The following is a 20923-nucleotide window of genomic DNA, read 5'->3' on the forward strand; positions in this document are numbered from 1 at the left end:
ATATGGACCCCATATGTCACAATGAATAAGATCAAAACATGAAGTAGTTTTATTAATGCTAACAGGAAATACAGTGCGAGTTTGTTGTGCTCTAAGGCAAATATCGCATACTGAAGAAGAAATTTCCTTATGTTTATTCATTGTAACAAAAGGGAGAAAATGCAAGGACTGAAACGACGGATGACCCAAGCAACGATGCCAAATATCTGCAGTCTGTTGTTTTTGAGCAGTACATGCAGTAAGGGAGGATCTTTTATTTAAGGAGTCATGCACATAAACACCAGCCTGCAATCTACCCAGTCCAATCTTGATCCTCGTTGTGGGGTCCTGCAATTCACATCCAGTGTGAGTAAAAGAAATAATGCAATTTGTATCAGCAAGTAATTGAGCAACTGAGATAAGATTGCATTTTAATTGTGGAACATATAACACATCCTGAAGAATAATATTGGATGTCAACTGAAAAATTCCTCGTTGAACTGATACGAGTTGATCACCATCTGGTAAGCCTATGGAAGTAGATGGAATGGATTCAACATTCGAGATTAATTGAAGATTCCCAGTCATGTGTTGAGAAGCACCACTATCCACTAACCAGGTGTAATTTGGAATGTGCTTACCAGAAAGTGTTGTAGTATTAGCAGAGGGTGTAGAGGGAGAGACAACCATGTTGGCAATCTGCTGAAGAATCTCAGGAGTCAGATTTGGAACGAAATTCGGGTTGGAAAACGTAGGTATGGCAGCTGCGGTTTGTGGTGCAGGAGAACTAATTGTGTAGTTCCTTTTGTCATAGGGTTTGCCACGTCCTCTACCCCGACCATAGGGTGGTTTGCCATGAAGTTGGTAACATTTAGAGACATCATGGTATAGCTTACCACAGTGGTTGTCATTGGCAGCGGAAGAATCTGAATCAGCCATGGGAAATTGGATCGTTACTGTTAATCTGATACCATATAGAAAAGTATGAAAGGATTGAATGATAAGTGTTGTATTGCTTTGTGGCAGATAGCCAATTATATATACAAATGACAACAAACTGAAACACACGATAACAAACTATCGTAACAATACTAATACTATCGTAACAATACTATATGGAGAACAAACAAACTATCTTAACCAAACTATACAGATACAAGATATTAACAAACTCTTCCTAAAGACTTGGTCTTCATTAGTTGAAGAATAAGATCAAAGGTGATCTTATCCTAACACACATGCTCTTAACTTGTTTTCCACTTTCACAAGTTGTCACATACGTGCACTCACTAGTGGAGTGTAAGTTGACCCCTCTTCCCCCCCCCCCAAGCAAGAAAAAGAGAGGTTTACCAAAAAAAGCATAACCAGAACCGTGCATCGCATGGTCTTGGCATCTCCAGCTCAAGGGCACGTTAATCCCATGCTTCAGTTCTCAAAGCTTTTGCAACATGAAGGGCTAAGAATAACACTGCTCACCGCCCTTTCCTTCTGCAAGAACATGCGGAACATACCTTCTTCAATTGCACTTGAAACCATCTCTGATGGTTTTGACACTGGTGGAGTTGAAGAAGCAGGGAGTTACAATGCCTATTTGGATCGCTTGGGCCAAGTATAGGGCCAGAGACACTTGCAGAGCTTCCTGAGAAACTTGGCAGTTCAAGTGATCATGTTGATTGTGTTATTTACTATTTATTTTTCACATATAATATAATTAAAACTATTAATTGGTCTTTGCTTAATAATTTAAGCTTTTGGGTTTAAATGGTAAGTCTATATGATAAAGTTATAATGATGAGTTCGATTGTCACCGGCCCATTCTAAGCATTATCTACACTTCAAGTCCAATGAAGTCTTGCGTGAAGGGGTATATTAGAGAAACATAAAATCATTAGTGTAACCTCATGTTGTGACAGTGCACCGGTCGTTAAGTAATAAAGTGTATCGGAGTACGAGATCATTCTCATGAGAATTGATTTTCAAGCACTAGTTCATTAATTGTGGTTTAGTTGAACATCCAAGATTGAGATGAAAAGAATTGAAATTAAAAACAATCAATAACATGTAAATTCATAATTGAAAAGCAATTAAAGAGATGAGTTGTTTAATTATAAAGAACGCGCGTAGTTAGGGTTCGATTTCCCCCATTATCCTTTTATTGTTATGAGTAAAACAATTATCAAACTGCTCTTAACATAATGTCAATCGATTCTTTCTAAGTTAATTATCGTTAAATCTTTTGTTACCCTAAATCTATGTGATCTTGTAAGAACCCTAGTTCCCCGATTATTCCACAAAAACACAAGCATTAAGTTCAAGAATCTTAAGATTGCATAAGAACCCTATGTCTATTCCTAGATCACAGGGATTATGATGAGATTATCAATTCATGGTTTTCATACCAACATTCCTATTGTCATGCAATTACCCTAGATCATTCTACAAGGATCAAACTCATATAAAGCATTAAGGAAAGATAAAATCATGCAATTATGAAAAAAGAAGAATTCAAATAAAGAATTAACTGATAACAAAAAGATTCCAATGAGGTCCATCTGCCCCTAACTATATATTAATTTAGCCTAGCATAATGAAATTAAAAACTAAAGAAAACAATAAAGAATCCCAAAACTCCATTATTGTGGTAGCTTGTTGAGTCTTTAGAGTTCTCAGCGCCTATGTGAGTTCCACCCACTCCCAATGCTCTCTCTCTTTCCCTTTGAATAATCTCCCCCCTTTTTAATTCGTCACAAAGCCCTTTATTTATAATCATGAAACTATATCTTTTAATTTCCATTAATATCTTACATGAAATCTTTAATCGTATCTTAAATTAGATACTGAATTTAATTGGGCCTGAACTGCATCGTATAAGCGGGCTTTAGTGCGCTGAATTGGTTAATTCCATCTACCTAGGAGAGCTTAGAGCGCTTAAGCGTGCTCTTCGAGAGAGACTTTTGCTGATTCCAGCGCGCTTTGGCGCTGTGTTGCGCGTTTAAGCAAGCTCATCCAGTGGATTTTGGCTATTTTGCTTCATTAGGGCGCTTGAGCGCACTGTAGAGCGCTCAAGCGCGCTCCACCAGCCTTTGAATTGCTTGTAACTTGCTTTTTTTGGACTTCGTCTGGTCTTCAAACGTCTCCTTTAAGTACTTTGATGCATTTTAACATTCTTTTGTGTCATTTTACCTTCAAAACAAGCAATACGACAGAAAGTTAGCTCAAAATCCAATCTTCATGTTTTTTCATTATAAAACCCTAAGTTTCCATGCAATTGACTATGTATTTGATGTATGAAATAGCCCTAAAAAATGGTAAACCAAATTTATCACCTCACCCATTAATATAGCCTCTCACAACATCTTAACTTTTGGGTAGAATTATTTTTTACTTGGTATCAAAGTCTATGCGACTAAGTTATCATTAGTTCGATTCTTAATGTCTCATTCTATTAATAAATAATTAAATATTATAAAATTTCTTAACATAAGTCGAAGGAACTTGTATATTATCTACATTTCAATGACTAAAAAATTATGAATATGGACTACATTATATATATAGGAAAAATATTTCTACAGCCACTTTAAATAACATTATCTCTGGCTAAACAAAACTACGTTGTTTTGGTCTAAAATTTAAAAAAAAAAAAAATTATTTTGTTTTCTAAAATCAAACATATTCAACAACAGAACAACAACTATCTGATTCCCTCTTCGTTGCGCAGATAGCATTCTTTTCCTTTGTTGTCGACGTTCTTTCCGTCTTCGTCGATTAGAGAACATTTTTCTCCTTTGTCGGTGGTCATTCTTCCCTCGAATCATTTTCCCTCTTAGTTATTCTCCTTCATTTTCCCTCTTCATTGTTAGACGTTCATCATGGGAAGAGTTCATCATGTTCAGGGTACTTCTAGTAACAGAGAGAAGGAAATTTGGCTTTGGCATAGACGTTTAGGAAATCCATCATTTGGCTATTTGAAAAAAATTGTTTCCAAATTTAATTGTTAATTTAAAGGAGTTTGAATTTAGTTGTGAAACGTGTATTTTGGCTAAAAGCCATTGGGAATATTTCCCAATTAGTTTTAATGGAAATGATGTACCTTTTTCATTAAGTCACTCTGATGTATGGGGTGCCTCATCCAAGGAGAGGACGGGTTCCCTAAAAGCAGTTGTAGTCAATGATGCCTTGCCTTGTTCACTACCACTGCTAACACCCCCAGCCTTTCATGCTTTGTAGTCCTTCCACCAATCCAGGTAGCCATAGAGTTTAAAACATGTGTCTTAAAGGTGTCGTGTGCTGCCACAATGTGAGCAGGTCCCTAATGATTGTTTAATTCGAGAGCCAGTATTGGAGCATCATCCACCTTGCTTAGTCATCTGTAATGAAGGGTCAGACCCACCTTGTCTACGTCCTTGAGACACCATAGCACCAGTACCATGAGGAAATTCGGACGATGTGAGCATCTTCGCTTGTTTGTAAGTCTAGTTGTGAGGTTCTCAAGAAGGGAGGTTGTAGTTGAGGTTTCTCTTACAACAAAAGAATGTGCCATCGTCGAAACTAAGGGTTGGGAGAATGGGAAGGGTTAAAAATAATTATACGCTAGCGGCGTAGGCAGGTTCAAATTCCTGCTCGTGATACCGTATAGAAAATAAGAATATGAAGGCTGAAAAAGAAATCTTTGTTCCACTACTGTTCCTGGTATATATATACAATGTAAATATAGATAGCATGTCACAATCTGCAGCTCAAAGAAATTGGTCTAAATCAAGTAATTGATTGACCTAAAATCACTCCCTGATTTTCTAATTAAAATAAAATCAATTAATGATTTTGTAATCACAATCAGAATCTTAAATATTTACAAATAATATTCCTTAAATATTGCTAACTCCAACACCAATAACGTACCATGCACCATTGCAATGGAGCACCACAGTGAATCCCAATAATCAGTCAACAATAAATAAAAACTTCTTGGTTTATCTTGTTTTATCAAGAAATAATTTGTGGTTAATTGCATCTTGATAGTAAATTGAACAAGTTATTAACAAATTCTGAAATGTTTTTTTGAGAACTTCCATCCTTACCAAAAACTCCTGCAACTAAAGTCTTCCATTGCATGGCATTGCTTTTCACCTCTTTGCCTCTCTCACTCTCCATTATTTCCCTTATGCAATGCTTCAATTCTTCTCCTCTCACAATCCTTTTCTCATCCAATGCAGCTCTGATTCCAGTTTTCCAGACATCAACAATTTGCTTTGCATTGGTGCTCTGGTCTGACAATTGTGGCATTGTAACCATCGGAACTCCTAAGCTCAAAGCTTCCAATGTAGAGTTCCAACCACAATGTGTTACAAAACACCCTACAGCCTCGTGGTCTAGAACTTTTAGTTGTGAGCACCATGTCACTACCAAGCCCTTCTCTGACTTCTTTTCAAAATCTTTGGGGAGTTTAGTCTCTTCAGAGGCTCTCACCATCCACAAGAAATAACTTCCACTATCTCTCAAACCACATGCTAATTCCTCCATTTGTTTCTCATCGAGTACTGCAATAGACCCGAAAGAAACATAAACAACAGACCCTTTTGGCTTGTCATCTAACCATTTAATGCATTCTTTACTCTTGAATTGTGCAACACCATAATCTTGATCATCTTTAAGTCGCTTGTCCAAAAACATAGATGGTATGGATGGTCCTATGGTCCTAAATTTGGACCAAACCTTCATCGTCCAATCAGCTACCTACAACAAATTGTAGCCACCAACCGTTACGTGTCAAAAAATATTTTATTGGGGAAAAAAAAACATAAGATCAAATAAAGGAGTTAGTGTTACAAGACTTGAGCTGCTAACCTCTTTTTCTATCTCGTAGAATGAATTGCAGAGGATCCAATCAGCTTTGTCGATATTGGAGAACTGACCCACTAACAAATCAAGCAAAACTAGATTATGTACATGTGTATAGTAGAAATAAGAAGGCAAGTCCCCAAGTTGAAGCTTGGGCAAAGCAGGAAGGGTAATCTCATTTTCTATGAGGGGAACTTGAAGCTTTCCTAGATGAACATGGTAGTATAAAGTATTGACACACATATTTTGAGTGAGGAATGCAGCTCCAACTATCCCAAATCTCTTGGCAACATCTAGAGCCCAAGGCAAGAATGAATCATAAATAAGGCAATCAACATGATCACTTGATCTATCAAGTTTCTCTAGAAGTTCAGCAAGAGTCTCTGGCCCTACTTGCCAAAAACGTTCCAAATAGGCCTTGTAGCTCCCTGCTTCTCCAACCCCACCATTATCAAAACCATCAGAAATGGTTTCAAATGCAATGGAAGCAGGTACGTTCTGCATGTTCTTGCAGAAGGAACGGGTGGTGACCAGTGTTACTCTCACCCCTTCATGTTGTAAAATCTTTGAGAATTGAAGCATGGGATTAATGTGGCCTTGAGCTGGATATGCTAAGGCTATACAATGCACTCTTCTAGTTATGCTTTTCTTCTCCATTTTTTTTTTGACAAACCTCTATGTTTCTTACTTTGTGGGGTGGGGGAAGAGGGATGAACTTATATACATTTCAGAAATAACCATCCGTGAACGAGAAATTATGTGACAGCTTGTAAAAGTGTAAAGCAAAAGTCAAGAGTACGTGATCATTAACCAAAGAATTTCAGTTGATTTTGTGTGTCTTTTAACGTTATTACTTTTATTAATGTTTGTTGTAACTTGTGAGTAGGATCTACTTCACTTCTTGAGGGTCAACATTACAGTTGGAAGAAAAGATGCGTGCACAGACATTGAGTTTCACGAAGATTATTTCTTCGGTGCTGAATTTTTGTTGCATTTTGTACTTACAATGTAATATGTGTCTTATTTTTAATAATTATTCTCTCAGCTAGTATTAAAATAAATTATTTATTAATAATTTAATAAAAATAAATATATGTCATATTGTGAATGAAAGATACATCAAAAACCCAATATATCCGATGCACAGAAGATTTGTTTGAATTACACAGACTACGCCGCTTTGTTTGTCAATAATATAATTTAAATACTATTTTCATTACACAATTTAATCACTTATAATCTTAATTATGACCAAAAAATAATTGTAAGAGATCGTTAGAAAAACAAATTGTAATTACAAACTGTTCTTAATAAAAGAACAATTTATTTTAATCTTTTATCTGATCCTCTTAATCCTTCCTATCTACTTGAGCTATTATTTCAAGATTCAGATTTTTTCCCCCCTTCAATATTGTCCTGTAATAAAATACTGAAATATACAATAGATTTATTGTCAAATAAGAAAGATAAATAATAATTTAAGAGAATTTCCTAAATCTTTACTTAATTAGGAATATTAATAAACGATAAGGTTGGTAATATAAAAATAAGGCGAAAGAAAATTTCAATATATAATATAATAGTAAGTTAAATCAACAGAATTCACGGCGAGAGTGTTGGCAGGATTACTGCTTTAATAATTCTCCTAATTATGTTTAAGGGTCTGACACATTGCTTACCGTGGAGTTTGACCGCCATAGTAACGTATAGCATATGTCCTGGTGACAATGTCGGTCCGCACAACCTGACACACGACACGACCGATTTCGATATGAATGTGAATATACTCTATACGAAAATAACACGAAATTTTTATGAATTGACACGCGATGTCACAAATTATCGCTTATTTTGTGGATTAATAACACAACATGAATAATCTGTTAACCACAAATTATATTATTTATTATGTGAGTCGATATGAGATGATAAAACATGAACAATATGTTTATAACACGACCCAACACAAATAATTTATAAAATATTTGGGTCAATTTCAAATTTACAAATTGACACGCGACACGATATGAATTTTTTCAAATCATATTTTGCCAACCTGAATATAAATTTTTAGTGTGTGTCGTGTTAAAAATTGTTAACCCTAACCTTGATTTGGGAATAACACTTGAAGTGTCTAGTCTAATTTATTCCACTTTAACGAGGGGCGGACTTTAATTTTTTTTTTTTTTTTATGAATTATATATATGAAGATTCACTTAGTAATTTCATTCATTTATAATTTTTAATTTGTAAAATATAAATTTAATAAATATATTATTGAATCATGTGATGTTATCTTAATGAGCACGGACGCTGAATTTTGAATAAATCAAACATTCATATACATATAATATTATGATCAACATTTAATTATATTTTAAAAAACATTTAACATTAAAATAAAATTGTGCAATAAATTATTAACTAGATTTTAAATTTTATAAAATTTAAATGAGAAAAGCGTATCGGAGCTAGCCATATACACTGTAAATGAGTCTATAAAACTAAAGTTCTGTTTGGATAAACTTTTTAAAAAAGAACTTTGTATGCCTTTGCTTATTTTAGAAAGATGTAGTACATCAAAAACATTTAACAAAATATATTTTTTGGATGTTAAAATTAAAAATCTCTTTTCATCTATAAAATTACTAAAATTGACATGTGAAAACAAATTATGGGAGCAAATTTGATTGTGGTGGAAGCGATGGTATAGGTGGTGGCAGGTTGGCAATGACGACGATGACGTGGTGGTGATGGCTGTAACGCCCCATTTGCAAACAATTATTTTACATGCATTATGGTATTTAGCACGAAATAATTAAATTCTTAAGTGGAAGACTTTCATATAAAAGTATCATTATTACTCTTTGTAATTGTGTGACTTAACTTTTTCCTTTGTGTTCTTTATATATTGCAATGCATATTGTATTTTCCATATTATTCCTAACTGTACAGTCTCATACCTACACAGTATTAATATTTGAATCTTTGTAAACCATAATTAATGGTCAATGACTAACTGAATATGAAATCATGTACCATCTCGAATAGAATCTTACGGACAACATTTCGACTGTAATCTAGACAATACAAGGATAATATCCCACATTTATTCATGATACTGTAAACTAGAAAACCAGTATAGACATATATCCAACAGTCTAACCATAGTGGACCTAGAATCCATTCATGGATTCATACTTCAAGAGGCTACGTGCCACACTATACATCATTATAAATCCTTTTCCATGACATTCATATACATATATTTCAAAAAACCTAAAATTTCAACCATACCAATCACTAGTTATATCAAAATAAAGTAATTCAAAATTACAAACCACTGTAAAATTCAAGTCTTCAAACTAAGACAAGTCTTAAAACTCGTGAAGAGTTAAAATAGATTAATATACAATAAAAAAAACTAAAACAAGAGAGTTTGCTATCAATAACATCCAAGATTTCAAGTCTACAAAATAACAAGATTCCAAGTCATCATCTTTCAAAAATAATAAATTCATAATATATTGGATCAGTTTGGATTGGATCGATTTTCACCAACTGATGAGTCTCCAATTTATTATGTATTAAATGTTAATATGAGCATGAAATTGATATAAAAGTAATTAAAAGTTATGAGAATTATAATTAAAGTGTTATTTTATTCTCACTAATACTCTCATAAAAATTCTTATATTTTGCAGTAATTTTCATCTCAATAAAAAGATAAATTGGAGAGCAGAAGTGAATTTGCTTTGGATTTCTGAATCATATAATTCATTGAAGTTCATATTGAATATTCCCTTGAATATTTTTAAGGAAAGTTTTCCTTTAAATATAAAAGAAAAGATTTTAAGGATTTGATTAAAGATATGATTGGAGATTCTAATAAAGATTTCATTGAAGATACTATGAAAAATTAAAAGATATGGTTTTGTCACTATAAAAAGGCAATTCTTGGAAACAAAAAGAGGTTGGCACATTCTGCAACAGAGAGAGAAGAAGGCAAGAGCGAGAGATGGATATTTTCGGAGAGAGAAGCTTGAAGGAGATTGAGCAACATTGATTCTTTTTCTTCTTCTTCATGACTTCTTTTAATTCTTTTTCATGCTTTATTTTGTTTAAGCCAACTATGTCTGGCTAGTTTGTTTTTGTAGTTAGTATTATGGATCCGATGTGAATCCTATTTGTGGTTTGAATTTGTTTCTTTAATAAATTATTTCAGTTATTTGTTTTTACCTTGCATGAATTTCAATGTCCTTGTATGAATTGGCCACTCTTATAGGGATTTGAGGGTTAGAGCTCACAATAGACATATTGGGGTTTTAATCCTGACAGGGATAAAATAACAGTTCTTGCATGATCTAGACATAGGCTTGCTTGAGTTGTAGACTTCATAATTCATTATGTCAAATGCTTATTCTAAGAGGAATTATTAAGACATTACGATTCTAATTAGAGTAAAAGGTTAAAGTCACTTATTTCCAAAAAAAAAAACAAAAGGTTAAAGTCACTAAGACATTAGGATTTAACCAACTATTTTTAGAAGATGAATTGTCTGAAATATCTGTGAGGAATTATTATTGAATTTAATTTAAACTAATCTAGGAGGATCTCAGGTGAAATAATTTCTAGCTATAGTTTAGTTATTAAAGTCTTAATTCGTCTTTACTCATTTTTATTCTTAATCTGAATTTATTATTAATTATAATTATTTTTATTTTGTCTTTCAAAATTATTCTTTCTACGCAAATTGATTTGTCCAAATTAAAGGGAATAAATAATACTTGGTGCATTAATCCTCGTAGGACGATACTCTACTCACATTTTTATTACTTGAAACGATCGGTATACTTGCCAAAATCGCAACGCCAACCAAGCTGAAAACCAATCCAATCCAACTAAAATATGCGAGTTCTTTTTCGGTTTTTGGTTTTTCGGTTATCATTTTTTCGGTTCGGTCACTACAGTTTGAATCAGTTAATGAACACCCTTACATAAAAGTGAGTGGGCTCCATCAAAATTTTCTCTCTCTTTTCTTTACAATGGGACTCACTCACTTTTATCCAGTGTTATTAAAACCGGCCCGGCCCGGCCGGTCCGACCGGTTGGCCCGGAAACCGGCCCATCAACCGGTCCAGTTTCAGTATTGGACCGTTTAAGCATTCGACCCGGTATCAGCCCGGTGACCCGGTCATAAACCGCGGTTGAACCGGTGTAAACCGGTACCGGTTTTACCTTTAAACCGGTTTTTTAAAATAAGTTACAAAATATTCCAATTTTTGCACCAAGTGAGAATCGAACCCAACCCTTTGATGTGAGGAGCGCACCTTTGAACCACTACGCTATCATTACTTGTTAAATATAATGCACCATTTAATATACTTATTATATAACTGTTAAGTTAATAGAATTATTTCAAAAATTGCATCTAACAGGAATCGAACTCCATACATTGAGGATAGACAATATAGTAATTATCACTAGACTACATCAGGTTATTGTTTGAATTGCACCATTTAAAATATTTATTATATAATTAAGTATAAAATATAAATTTATATATATACCCGGTTCATGCGGTTCAACCAGTGATCCACCGGTTGAACCATTGACCCAATGACCCAGTACCTCGACCGGGTCAATGACCGGTCCGGTTCTAATAACATTGCTTTTATCTGAGTGTGTCAGACAAAATAATTCTGTAGTAAAAGCAGAAAAGTTTAACTCATGTGTGTGATGGTTATTGTTAGCAATGAATTATGTTTATTTTAATGGACTTATCTTTATAACATTTGGGCTGAAGAATGGTTACAAGTGTAGGATATTGGGTCAAGTAACACCAATTCAGCCCAACAAGGTAAAAAATGAGAAAATGTGCTAAAAGGATGACTTACTCACTTAAATCATTTTTTTTCTTGCAGTAAAAGTGATTTGTGGGCCAACTCTTTGGAAGTGAAAACAAATTTGAACAATTGGATGGACAAGAAGATGGATGGACAACTAGCATTTTAATTTTAGTTTTAGTTTTAGTTTTTTTTAGTTAATAGGTATCTTTTTGGGTTATAATCAACAGATTGAAGTTTTTAGTTTTTCTAAAATTTCTGTGAAGAGTTTTTTGTTTTCTTTTGAGAGTCTTGAAACTTTGTAAGCTGAGTGTAAAGTTTCCAAGTTCTTGAACTCGAAGGGCACTGGCAACGCATCTTCTTGGGAGATATCAAGGATTTGCATGCAACCTATGTTTCTCTCCAATTATGCAAGTTCTTCCCAGCTTTAGTGTAGGAATTCTAATATTGGAAATACTGGTCTGTATTGAACTCTATTTTTCTTTTCTCTTTTTGCATTCGGTAACGCATGTTACTTCAAATTTAGAATATTTAATTTTGTTCTTTGAAATGGGTAGCTAATTTTTCCTTTTCTGGAATTCAAGATGAGTAGATAATCCCTCTTTTTATTAAACACTTTATGCATCTTTTCATCTCATTTGATTAGCAACTCTTTTAGTTTCAAGAAATCTTGGGAAAGATTCTTGAACATTCTTGCATAAGCTATGATTGGGAAATCAAGTGAATGCATTCTTGCTAATTGAACCCTTTAGGTTAGGGATAACCAGAGGAGGAATTTGACAATTTTTGTATAAAGATTCAAAAGACCTTGGGAAAGGATTCTTTTGGGGATTAAAACTGGAATTAGGAAATTCTAGCGAAATAGTTTTAGTAGTTCAAATTTTATAATTAAAGTGCCTTAGCAATGATAAAATGCAGGGATGCAAATTGCTTTAGAGAAGTCCATGAATTGAGAATTCCAGAATCTTTTCATTGTTGATATTTGTTACTTAACCATTTTAGTTCCATTTGTTAATCCAGTTTTAATTACAAAACCAATTTCATTCAATTCTTTAGTTTAAAAGTGAGATTACTATAATCCAATAATTAATAAATAGAACCAAAAAAAAGGAATTAAAATCAACTGTTCCCTGAGAACGATATTGATCCTCTGATCTATACTACCTAACAGTTATATTTATAAACTTTTTTTTGTGGTTGTTGGATCAAAATCAAATCAACGACTCTCATTTAATATTATTTTGTAATCGTTGATTGATTTTGATCCAACAACCATAAAATGGTTGTAAGAGAAAAAAATGTTGTAAATATAATCTCTCTCATATATATATATATATATGGGTCAATTTATGTCTACAACTTTTTTGTTTACAACTCTTACAACCTCAACTATGTATTCCCGGGAATACATTCTCAAGTATTTGTACTCTCCAAAGTACATAGTTGAGGTTGCAAGAGTTGTAAACAAAAAAAGTTGTAAACGTAACCATTCTCTTTCTCTCTCTCTCTCTCTATATATATATATATATATATATATATATATGGTAAAATCATATCTAAAGTTGTTGTACATGCAACAATGACAGGTGTATGGTTATGATTCTCCACATTTTAACCAATATATATGGTTATAATTTGTCACTGTTACATGTAAAGCGGTTATAGAAAAATCGAATCATATATATATATATATAAACAAATAAAAATACCAAAACACCCTTCATTAATTCCTCTAACTCTCAAAACGACATAATTTTGGGGTGACATAACATAACTTTATGTCATGTGATACAACAAAAGATTTACATGCATGGGAAGTTAACGTATTTGCATTAAAAATATACAGTTTTTCGTTTCTTTTTATTCTAATTATTCTCATTTCTTTACCAGAAAAATGTTTCTACAGTTACTGCATATAAGTTATCTGCATTTACTCCCAAAACAAAGTCGTTTTGGTGTTAAAATATTAAAAATTATAATTATAAAGACTATTATAACCCTGAAATAAATTACAATTACAAAAATACCTTGATTTTCGTCCCAAAACAACGTTATTTTGGGCTCAATGCAAATAACTTTTCTGCATTTACTGCAGAAAAGATGAACCTTTTCTTTATATTGATTCATAAATACATATATATTTGGATCATTTCGGCATATGATTTGCAGTCTTTATATGTTCAAAATTTTGACATATTTGAATAACAGTTTTTTGTTGCTGCATCATATTGCAATATTTAAATTTTGTTTAGTATATACTTGTTTGCTAGCTGCCATTGTTTGGTTTCTTAGCAATCAATTTGTGTTTTTCAATTCTGCAAACTTGTTTGGAATTGCATTGTTTATCAATTACTCTTGACCATTTTGAATTCTGTTTGTCATTTGATTACTAATCTATGATCAATCATTGGATTGGTCAATTTGAGAGTTTGATTTTGTGTAAATTAAACCGAATCTAATTTTATGTTTGTGTGATTTAAAATGACAAACACTTTTTCTAAAATTCAAAACATCCAAAATGTATTATAGAACAAGTTTTTAGATGTTTTGAATTATGAAGAACAAGTTTTTGAAACAATCAATTAAACAATAGATAACCAAACAAATTTTATTTTATGTTTTAGTTTATGAAGAAAAAAAGAAGAAGTTTTCTAAACAAAGGCATTGGTTCATTACAACTGTTAAATGAACCTTCAACGAAAAGCTAAAATTTAATTGAGAAATCGACTGAAAAATGTGATACATTAGCTGGATCAAGCATAAACTAGGGAATAAAATACAACATAAAACAATAAAGAAAGACAACATAAGCAAGAAATAAAGCTAAGTACAATCAGAAATGCCAAGGAAAGCTGGTAAATTATGACCCACTACGTGTCATTTTACAATGTTCTAATAACGTACCATGCATCATTGCAATGGAGCACCACAGTGAACCCCAACAATCAGTCAACAAGAAATAATTTCTGGTTCATTGCATATTGGTAGTAAATTGAACAAGCTATTCACAAATTCTGAAATGTTTTTTTGAGAACTTCCATCCTTAGCAAAAACTCCTGCAACCAAAGTCTTCCATTGCATGGCATTGCTTTTCACCAATTTGCCTCTCTCACTCTCCATTATTTCCCTTATGCAATGCTTCAATTCTTCTCCTCTCACAATCTTTTTCCCATCAAACGCAGCTTTAATTCCAGTTTTCCAGACATCCACAATTTGCTTAGCATTGGTACTCTGATCTGACCAATGTGGTATTGCAACCATTGGAACTCCTAAGCTCAAAGCTTCCAATGTAGAGTTCCAACCACAATGTGTTACAAAATACCCTACAGCCTCATGGTCTAGAACTTTTAGTTGTGAGCACCATGTCACTACTAAGCCCTTTTCTGACTTCTTTTCAAAATTGTTGGGGAGTTTAGTCTCTTCAGAGGCTCTCACCACCCACAAGAAATAACTTCCACTATCTCTCAAACCACAAGCTAATTCCTCCATTTGTTCCTCATCGAGTACTGCCATAGACCCAAAAGAAACATAAACAACAGACCCATTTGGCTTGTCATTTAACCATTCCAAGCATTCTTCACTCTTGAATTGAGCAACACCATAATCTTGGTCATCTTTAAGTCGCTTGTCTAAAAACATAGATGGTATGGATGGTCCTATGGTCCTAAATTTGGACCAAATCTTCATCGTCCAATCGGCTACCTACAAGTAATTTGTAGTAACCAACCATTACACGTCAAAAAATACTTATTGGGGAAATAAAAAAGGACATACGATCAAATGGAATTAAGTGTGTGTGTGTGTGAGTCTAAAAGTATTAGAATACTTGAGCTGTTTACCTCTTTTTCCATCTCGTAGAATGAATTGCAAAGGATCCAATCAGCTTTGTCGATATTGGAGAATTGACCAGCTAACAAATTTAGCAAAACTGGATTATCTACACCTGTAAAGAAGAATGTAGGCATGTCCCCAAGTTGAAGTTTGGGCAATGCAGGAAGGGTAATCTCATTTTCTGTGAGGGGAACTTGAAGCTTTCCTAGATGAACATGGTAGTATATACTATTGACAGACATATTTTGAGTGAGGAATGCAGCTCCAACTATCCCAAATCTCTTGGCAACTTCAAGAGCCCAAGGAAAGAATGAATCATAAATAATACAATCAACATGATCACTTGATCTATCAAGTTTCTCTAGAAGTTCAGCAAGAGTCTCTGGCCCTACTTGCCCAAAGCGATCCAAATAGGCCTTGTAGCTCCCTGCTTCTTCAACCCCACCATTGTCAAAACCATCTGAAATGGTTTCTAGTGAAATTGAAGAAGGTATGTTCCGCATGTTCTTGCAGAAGGAACGGGCGGTGACCAGTGTTACTCTCACCCCTTCATGTTGCAAAAGCTTTGAGAATTGAAGCATGGGATTAATGTGGCCTTGAGCTGGATATGCTAAGGTTATACAATGCACTCTTCTAGTTATGCTTTTCTTCTCCATTTTCTTTTTGAAAGACCTCTATGTTTCTTACTCTCTGGGGTGGGGGAAGAGGGATGAACTTATGTACACTTCAGAAATAACCATCTGTGCACGAGAAATTGTGTGACAGCTTGTAAAAGTGTAATTCAAAAGTCAAGAGCATGTGATCATTAACCAAAGAACTTCAGTTGAATTTGTGTGTTTTAATGTTATTACTTTTATTAATGATTGTTGTAACTTGTGAGTAGGATCTACTTCACTACTTGAGGGTCAAAACATTACAATTGGAAGAAAACATGCGTGCACAGACAATGAGTGTCACTCCGTTTTGGAAGAAAAGATGCGTGCACAGACAATTAAATACTATTTTCATTACACAAATAGTAAAATTTATATATTAGTAAAAGTGATAGGTTACACTTACAATATTTTTTTTCTTATAATCTCGTATAATTATTTTGTTAGAACTTAGGGTTTATGTTAAATCAAATCAACATTTTTATTGAATATTATTGTGTAACCATTAATTTAATTTTGATCTAACTATAACAAAAACAATTTTAACAAATTGTTAGGAAAAAAAATTATAAATATAATCTCCTCTTAATAAAAAAATTTTATTTTAATCATTTATTTGACTGCCTCTTAATCCTTCCTATATATCTACTTGAACTATTAATTCAAGATTCAGGTTTTTTTTTTCCCTCCAATATTGTCTGAATACTGATACAGTAGATTTATTATTAAATAAGAAAGATAAATAACAATTTAAGTGAGTTGCCTAAATTCTTACTTAATTGGGAATATTATTAAAAGACAAGATTGGTAATATGAAAAGAAAAAGAAAGGTGAAAGAAGATTTCAATATATTTAATCATAAATAGTAAGTTAAATCAACAAAATACACGGGCGAGAGTGTTGGTAGGATTGCTTCTTTAATAATTCTCCTAATCATGTTTAAGGGTCTGACACAAGGCTTAACATGGAGGTTGACCGCGATAGTAACGTAAAGGACACGTCCTGGTTTGGGAATAACACTTGAAGTCTCTAGTCAAAGTTATTCTAATTTAACCAAGGGGCGGAGTTTAATGTTTATTTATGACTTATATATGTAAAGGTTCACTTAGTAATTTCATGCATTTATAATGTGTAATTTGTCAAATGTAAATTTAATAAATCTATTATTGAAGGGAACGGATCCTCTCATGTTTAATTTAACATGATCATGTCATGTGCGAGGATCTTAACCATTAATAATTAAATCAACGGTGATGATTGTGTAACTTCTTATCCTTATATTTTTTCTCTGCTCTTTTATCACCATTAACTCACTCATGTATGATTATGATTGCCCAACATGACATGATCATGTTAATTAGCGCATATGAGAGGATCTACTCCCATTATTGAATCATGTGATGTTATCTTAATGAGCACATACACTAAATTTTAAATAAATCAAACGTTCATAGATATATAATTTTGTGATCAACATTTAATCAAATTTTAAAAAATATTTAACATTAAAATAATATTGTGCAGTAAAATATTAACTAGATTTTAAATTTTATAAAATTTAAATGAGAAAAGCGTGTTGAAGCTAATCTATGTAAATGGATTTATACGGCGCCTAAGACCAACTCAAATGGTAAAATTGAAAGATTCGAGTTTTAATTTGTCTCTGAAAGCTTTACCCAAAACCGAGGGTGTGCATTTTTACAATATTTAGTCTCGAAGAAAGAAAGACCTATCGAGAATTGTTTTCACTAGTCTCACATGCTCTTAACTTGATTAACACTTTTAAAAGTTGTCACGTAAATAATTTCTTGTGCATATATTGTTATTTGTGATGTGTAAGTTGACCTCTCTTCTCCCACGCTACTGTCATAGTAATAATATAAAACTGTTGGAGATCCATCACTTATAAGCTTAACTTGTTAGGTGAGATAGATTGTATTATATGATATCAGAGTTTATGTGGTCATGAGATCAGGAATTCGATTCTCATTGTCCTCACTTTATAGTGCAATTAAGTCAACACAATATAGAAAACTTAAAAATGAGTCTATGCAATATTCACCTTCAAGCTCAAATGGTTTTGTGCAAAGGGATGTATCAGAGAAATATATATATAATATAAAAATCACTGAAAATTCATCACTTACAAGATTGAGCTATTGGGTGAGATGGCTAATGTATCATGGTGTAACATTCTGAGTGCTGAGGAGATATGTTAGAGTTATAATATAAAACCATTGAAGGCCTAAAAGTGATATAGTTGTTTTTCACCTACAAAACAAAGAAATGGAGAAGAAAGTATATAGCCAGCATATACATAGTGCATTGCGTGGTCTTAGGACAATCCAGCCCAAGGTCACATTAATGTCATGCTTCACTTATCCAAAACAACCTAGTAACTCGTACTCAATGTCTGTACCTATCTTTTCTTCCAATGGTAATGTTCGCCCTCCACTATAGATCCTACTCAACAAACATTAATAAAAGTCCTTACGTTAGAAGACATGCATATTCAATTCAAGTTCTTTGTTGAATGAACACATGCTCTTAACTTGTTTTACACTTATACAAGTTGTCACATACGTGGACACAGTGGTGGAGTATAAGTTAACCCCTCTTCCCCCACCCCACACACAGCAAGAAAGATAGAGGTTTATCAAAAAATGGAGAAGAAAAGCATAGCCAGAAGAGTGCATTGCATGGTCTTGGCATCACCAGCTCAAGGGCACGTTAATCCCATGCTTCAGTTCTCAAAGCTTTTGCAACATGAAGGGCTGAGAGTAACACTGGTCACCGCCCGTTCCTTCTGCAAGAACATGCAGAACATACCTTCTTCAATTGCACTTGAAACCATTTCAGATGGTTTTGACAATGGTGGAGTTGAAGAAGCAGGGAACTACAAGGCCTATTTGGATCGCTTTGGGCAAGTAGGGCCAGAGACTCTTGCTGAGCTTCTAGAGAAACTTGGTAGATCAAGTGATCATGTTGATTGTGTTATTTATGATTCATTCTTGCCTTGGGCTCTTGAAGTTGCCAAGAGATTTGGGATAGTTGGAGTTGCATTCCTCACTCAAAATATGTGTGTCAATAGTATATACTACCATGTTCAACAAGGAAAGCTTCGAGTTCCCCTCACAGAAAATGAGATTAACCTTCCTGCATTGCCTAAACTTCAACATGGGGACTTGCCTGATTTCTTGCTCTTTACAGATGAAGATAATCGAGCTTTGTTAGATTTTGCAGTGGGCCAATTCTCCAATATTGACAAAGCTGATTGGATCCTCTGCAATGCATTCTACGAGATGGAAAAAGAGGTAAACAGCTCAAGTCTTGTAACGTACCATTACACTCTCTCACACATACATAACTCTTTGATTTGCATTTTTCTCTTTCACGTTTTATTAGAATGGACTAAATGAATACTGTATAAGTTAAAGTTTTGAATTAAGAATTTAAGATATAGTATTCAATCAATATTTTTTTGACATGTAATAGTTGGTGACTAAGACGGCAAGTTGGAGCAGTTGTAAAATTATTCATTTTTGTTATAAGGTGTAAAGAACTAATTCAATCTAAAAATTTAAACTTGCGGGAGAGGGTTTTTAAATGGTTTATACTATTCTCTAACGTAAGAATTGTCATTGTCTCTGTGTTTACTTGTCGGGGTTTAATGGTGAGTGATTTTTTAATGGTTGGTGACTTCAATTGTTTGTAGGTAGCTGATTGGACGATGAAGGTTTGGTCCAAATTTAGGACCATAGGACCATCCATACCATCTATGTTTTTGGACAAGCGACTTAAAGATGACCAAGATTATGGTGTTGAACAATTCAAGAGTGAAGAATGCATGAAATGGTTGGATGACAAGCCAAAAGGGTCTGTTGTTTATGTTTCTTTCGGGAGTCTAGCAGAGCTCGATGAGGAGAAAATGGAAGAATTAGCTTGTGGTTTGAGAGATAGTGGACGTTACTTCTTGTGGGTTGTCAGAGCCTCTGAAGAGAGTAAGCTCCACAAAGATTGTGAGAAGAAGTCAAAGAAGGGATTGATAGTGACTTGGTGCTCACAACTAAAAGTTCTAGCCCATGAGGCTGTAGGGTGTTTTGTAACACATTGTGGTTGGAACTCTACATTGGAAGCTCTGAGCTTAGGAGTTCCAATGGTTACAATGCCACATTGGTCAGATCAGAGCACCAATGCAAAGCAAATTGTGGATGTTTGGAAAACTGGAATCAGAGCTTCAGTAGATGAGAAAAGGATTGTGAGACAAGAAGTATTGAAGCATTGTATAAGCGAAATAATGGAGAGTGAGAGAGGCAAAGAAATAAAGAGCAATGCCATGCAATGGAAGACTTTGGCTGCAAGAGCTGTTGATAAGGATGGAAGTTCTCATAAAAACATTACAGAATTTGTGAATAGCTTGGTCAATTTACGACCAACATGCAGCGAACCATAAATTGATTCTTGATAAACCAAGCAGTTTTTATCAAAACATTGTAAAATGAGGCGTAGTGCGTCATAATTTACCAGCTTTCATTTACATTTCTGCTTGTAATTTAGCTTTATTTCTTGCTTGTAGCCCTTCTTTATTGCTTAATTTATGTTGTATTTTGTACCTAGTCTATTTAGTTTATGCTTGCTCCAAAGAATGTATCATATTTTTCTGTTGCTTTCTCAAAAAAAAATTTAGCTTTTCATTGAAGGATCACTTACCAGCTATATAACAAATCAGCAGGTTTCCCATATATTTAAGATCTCCCAATTCTAACCCCCAAG

The 20923-nt window shown here is 33.7% G+C and overlaps 1 protein-coding gene and 2 pseudogenes across 1 annotated transcript; 1 reads left to right on the forward strand and 2 right to left on the reverse strand.

The window, feature by feature from the left end:
* Positions 1 to 5122: 5122 nt before the first annotated feature.
* On the reverse strand, positions 5123 to 6477 carry LOC133311523 (UDP-glycosyltransferase 74G1-like; annotated as a pseudogene).
* An 8298-nt stretch (positions 6478 to 14775) lies between these two features.
* On the reverse strand, positions 14776 to 16153 carry LOC133311534 (UDP-glycosyltransferase 74G1-like; annotated as a pseudogene).
* Positions 16154 to 18813: 2660 nt separating this feature from the next.
* Positions 18814 to 20603, forward strand: LOC133311521 (UDP-glycosyltransferase 74G1-like). Its single transcript, XM_061512578.1, has 2 exons — positions 18814 to 19464; positions 19866 to 20603. Exons 1-2 carry the CDS (start codon positions 18814 to 18816, stop codon positions 20601 to 20603), a joined length of 1389 nt encoding a protein of 462 aa, XP_061368562.1.
* The last annotated feature ends 320 nt before the right edge of the window (positions 20604 to 20923 follow it).

Source organism: Gastrolobium bilobum, unplaced genomic scaffold, assembly GCF_033153095.1.
Source record: "Gastrolobium bilobum isolate Gb01-03AN ecotype WA unplaced genomic scaffold, APGP_CSIRO_Gbil_v1 utg1846, whole genome shotgun sequence".
Lineage (NCBI taxonomy): Eukaryota > Viridiplantae > Streptophyta > Magnoliopsida > Fabales > Fabaceae > Gastrolobium > Gastrolobium bilobum.

Coding starts and splice junctions, on each gene's coding strand:
- LOC133311521 (XM_061512578.1), top strand. CDS start 18,814: ATGGAGAAGAAAAGCATAGCCAGAAGAGTGCATTGCATGGTCTTGGCA. Junction 19,465..19,865: donor TCTACGAGATGGAAAAAGAG/GTAAACAGCTCA, acceptor AATTGTTTGTAG/GTAGCTGATTGGACGATGAA.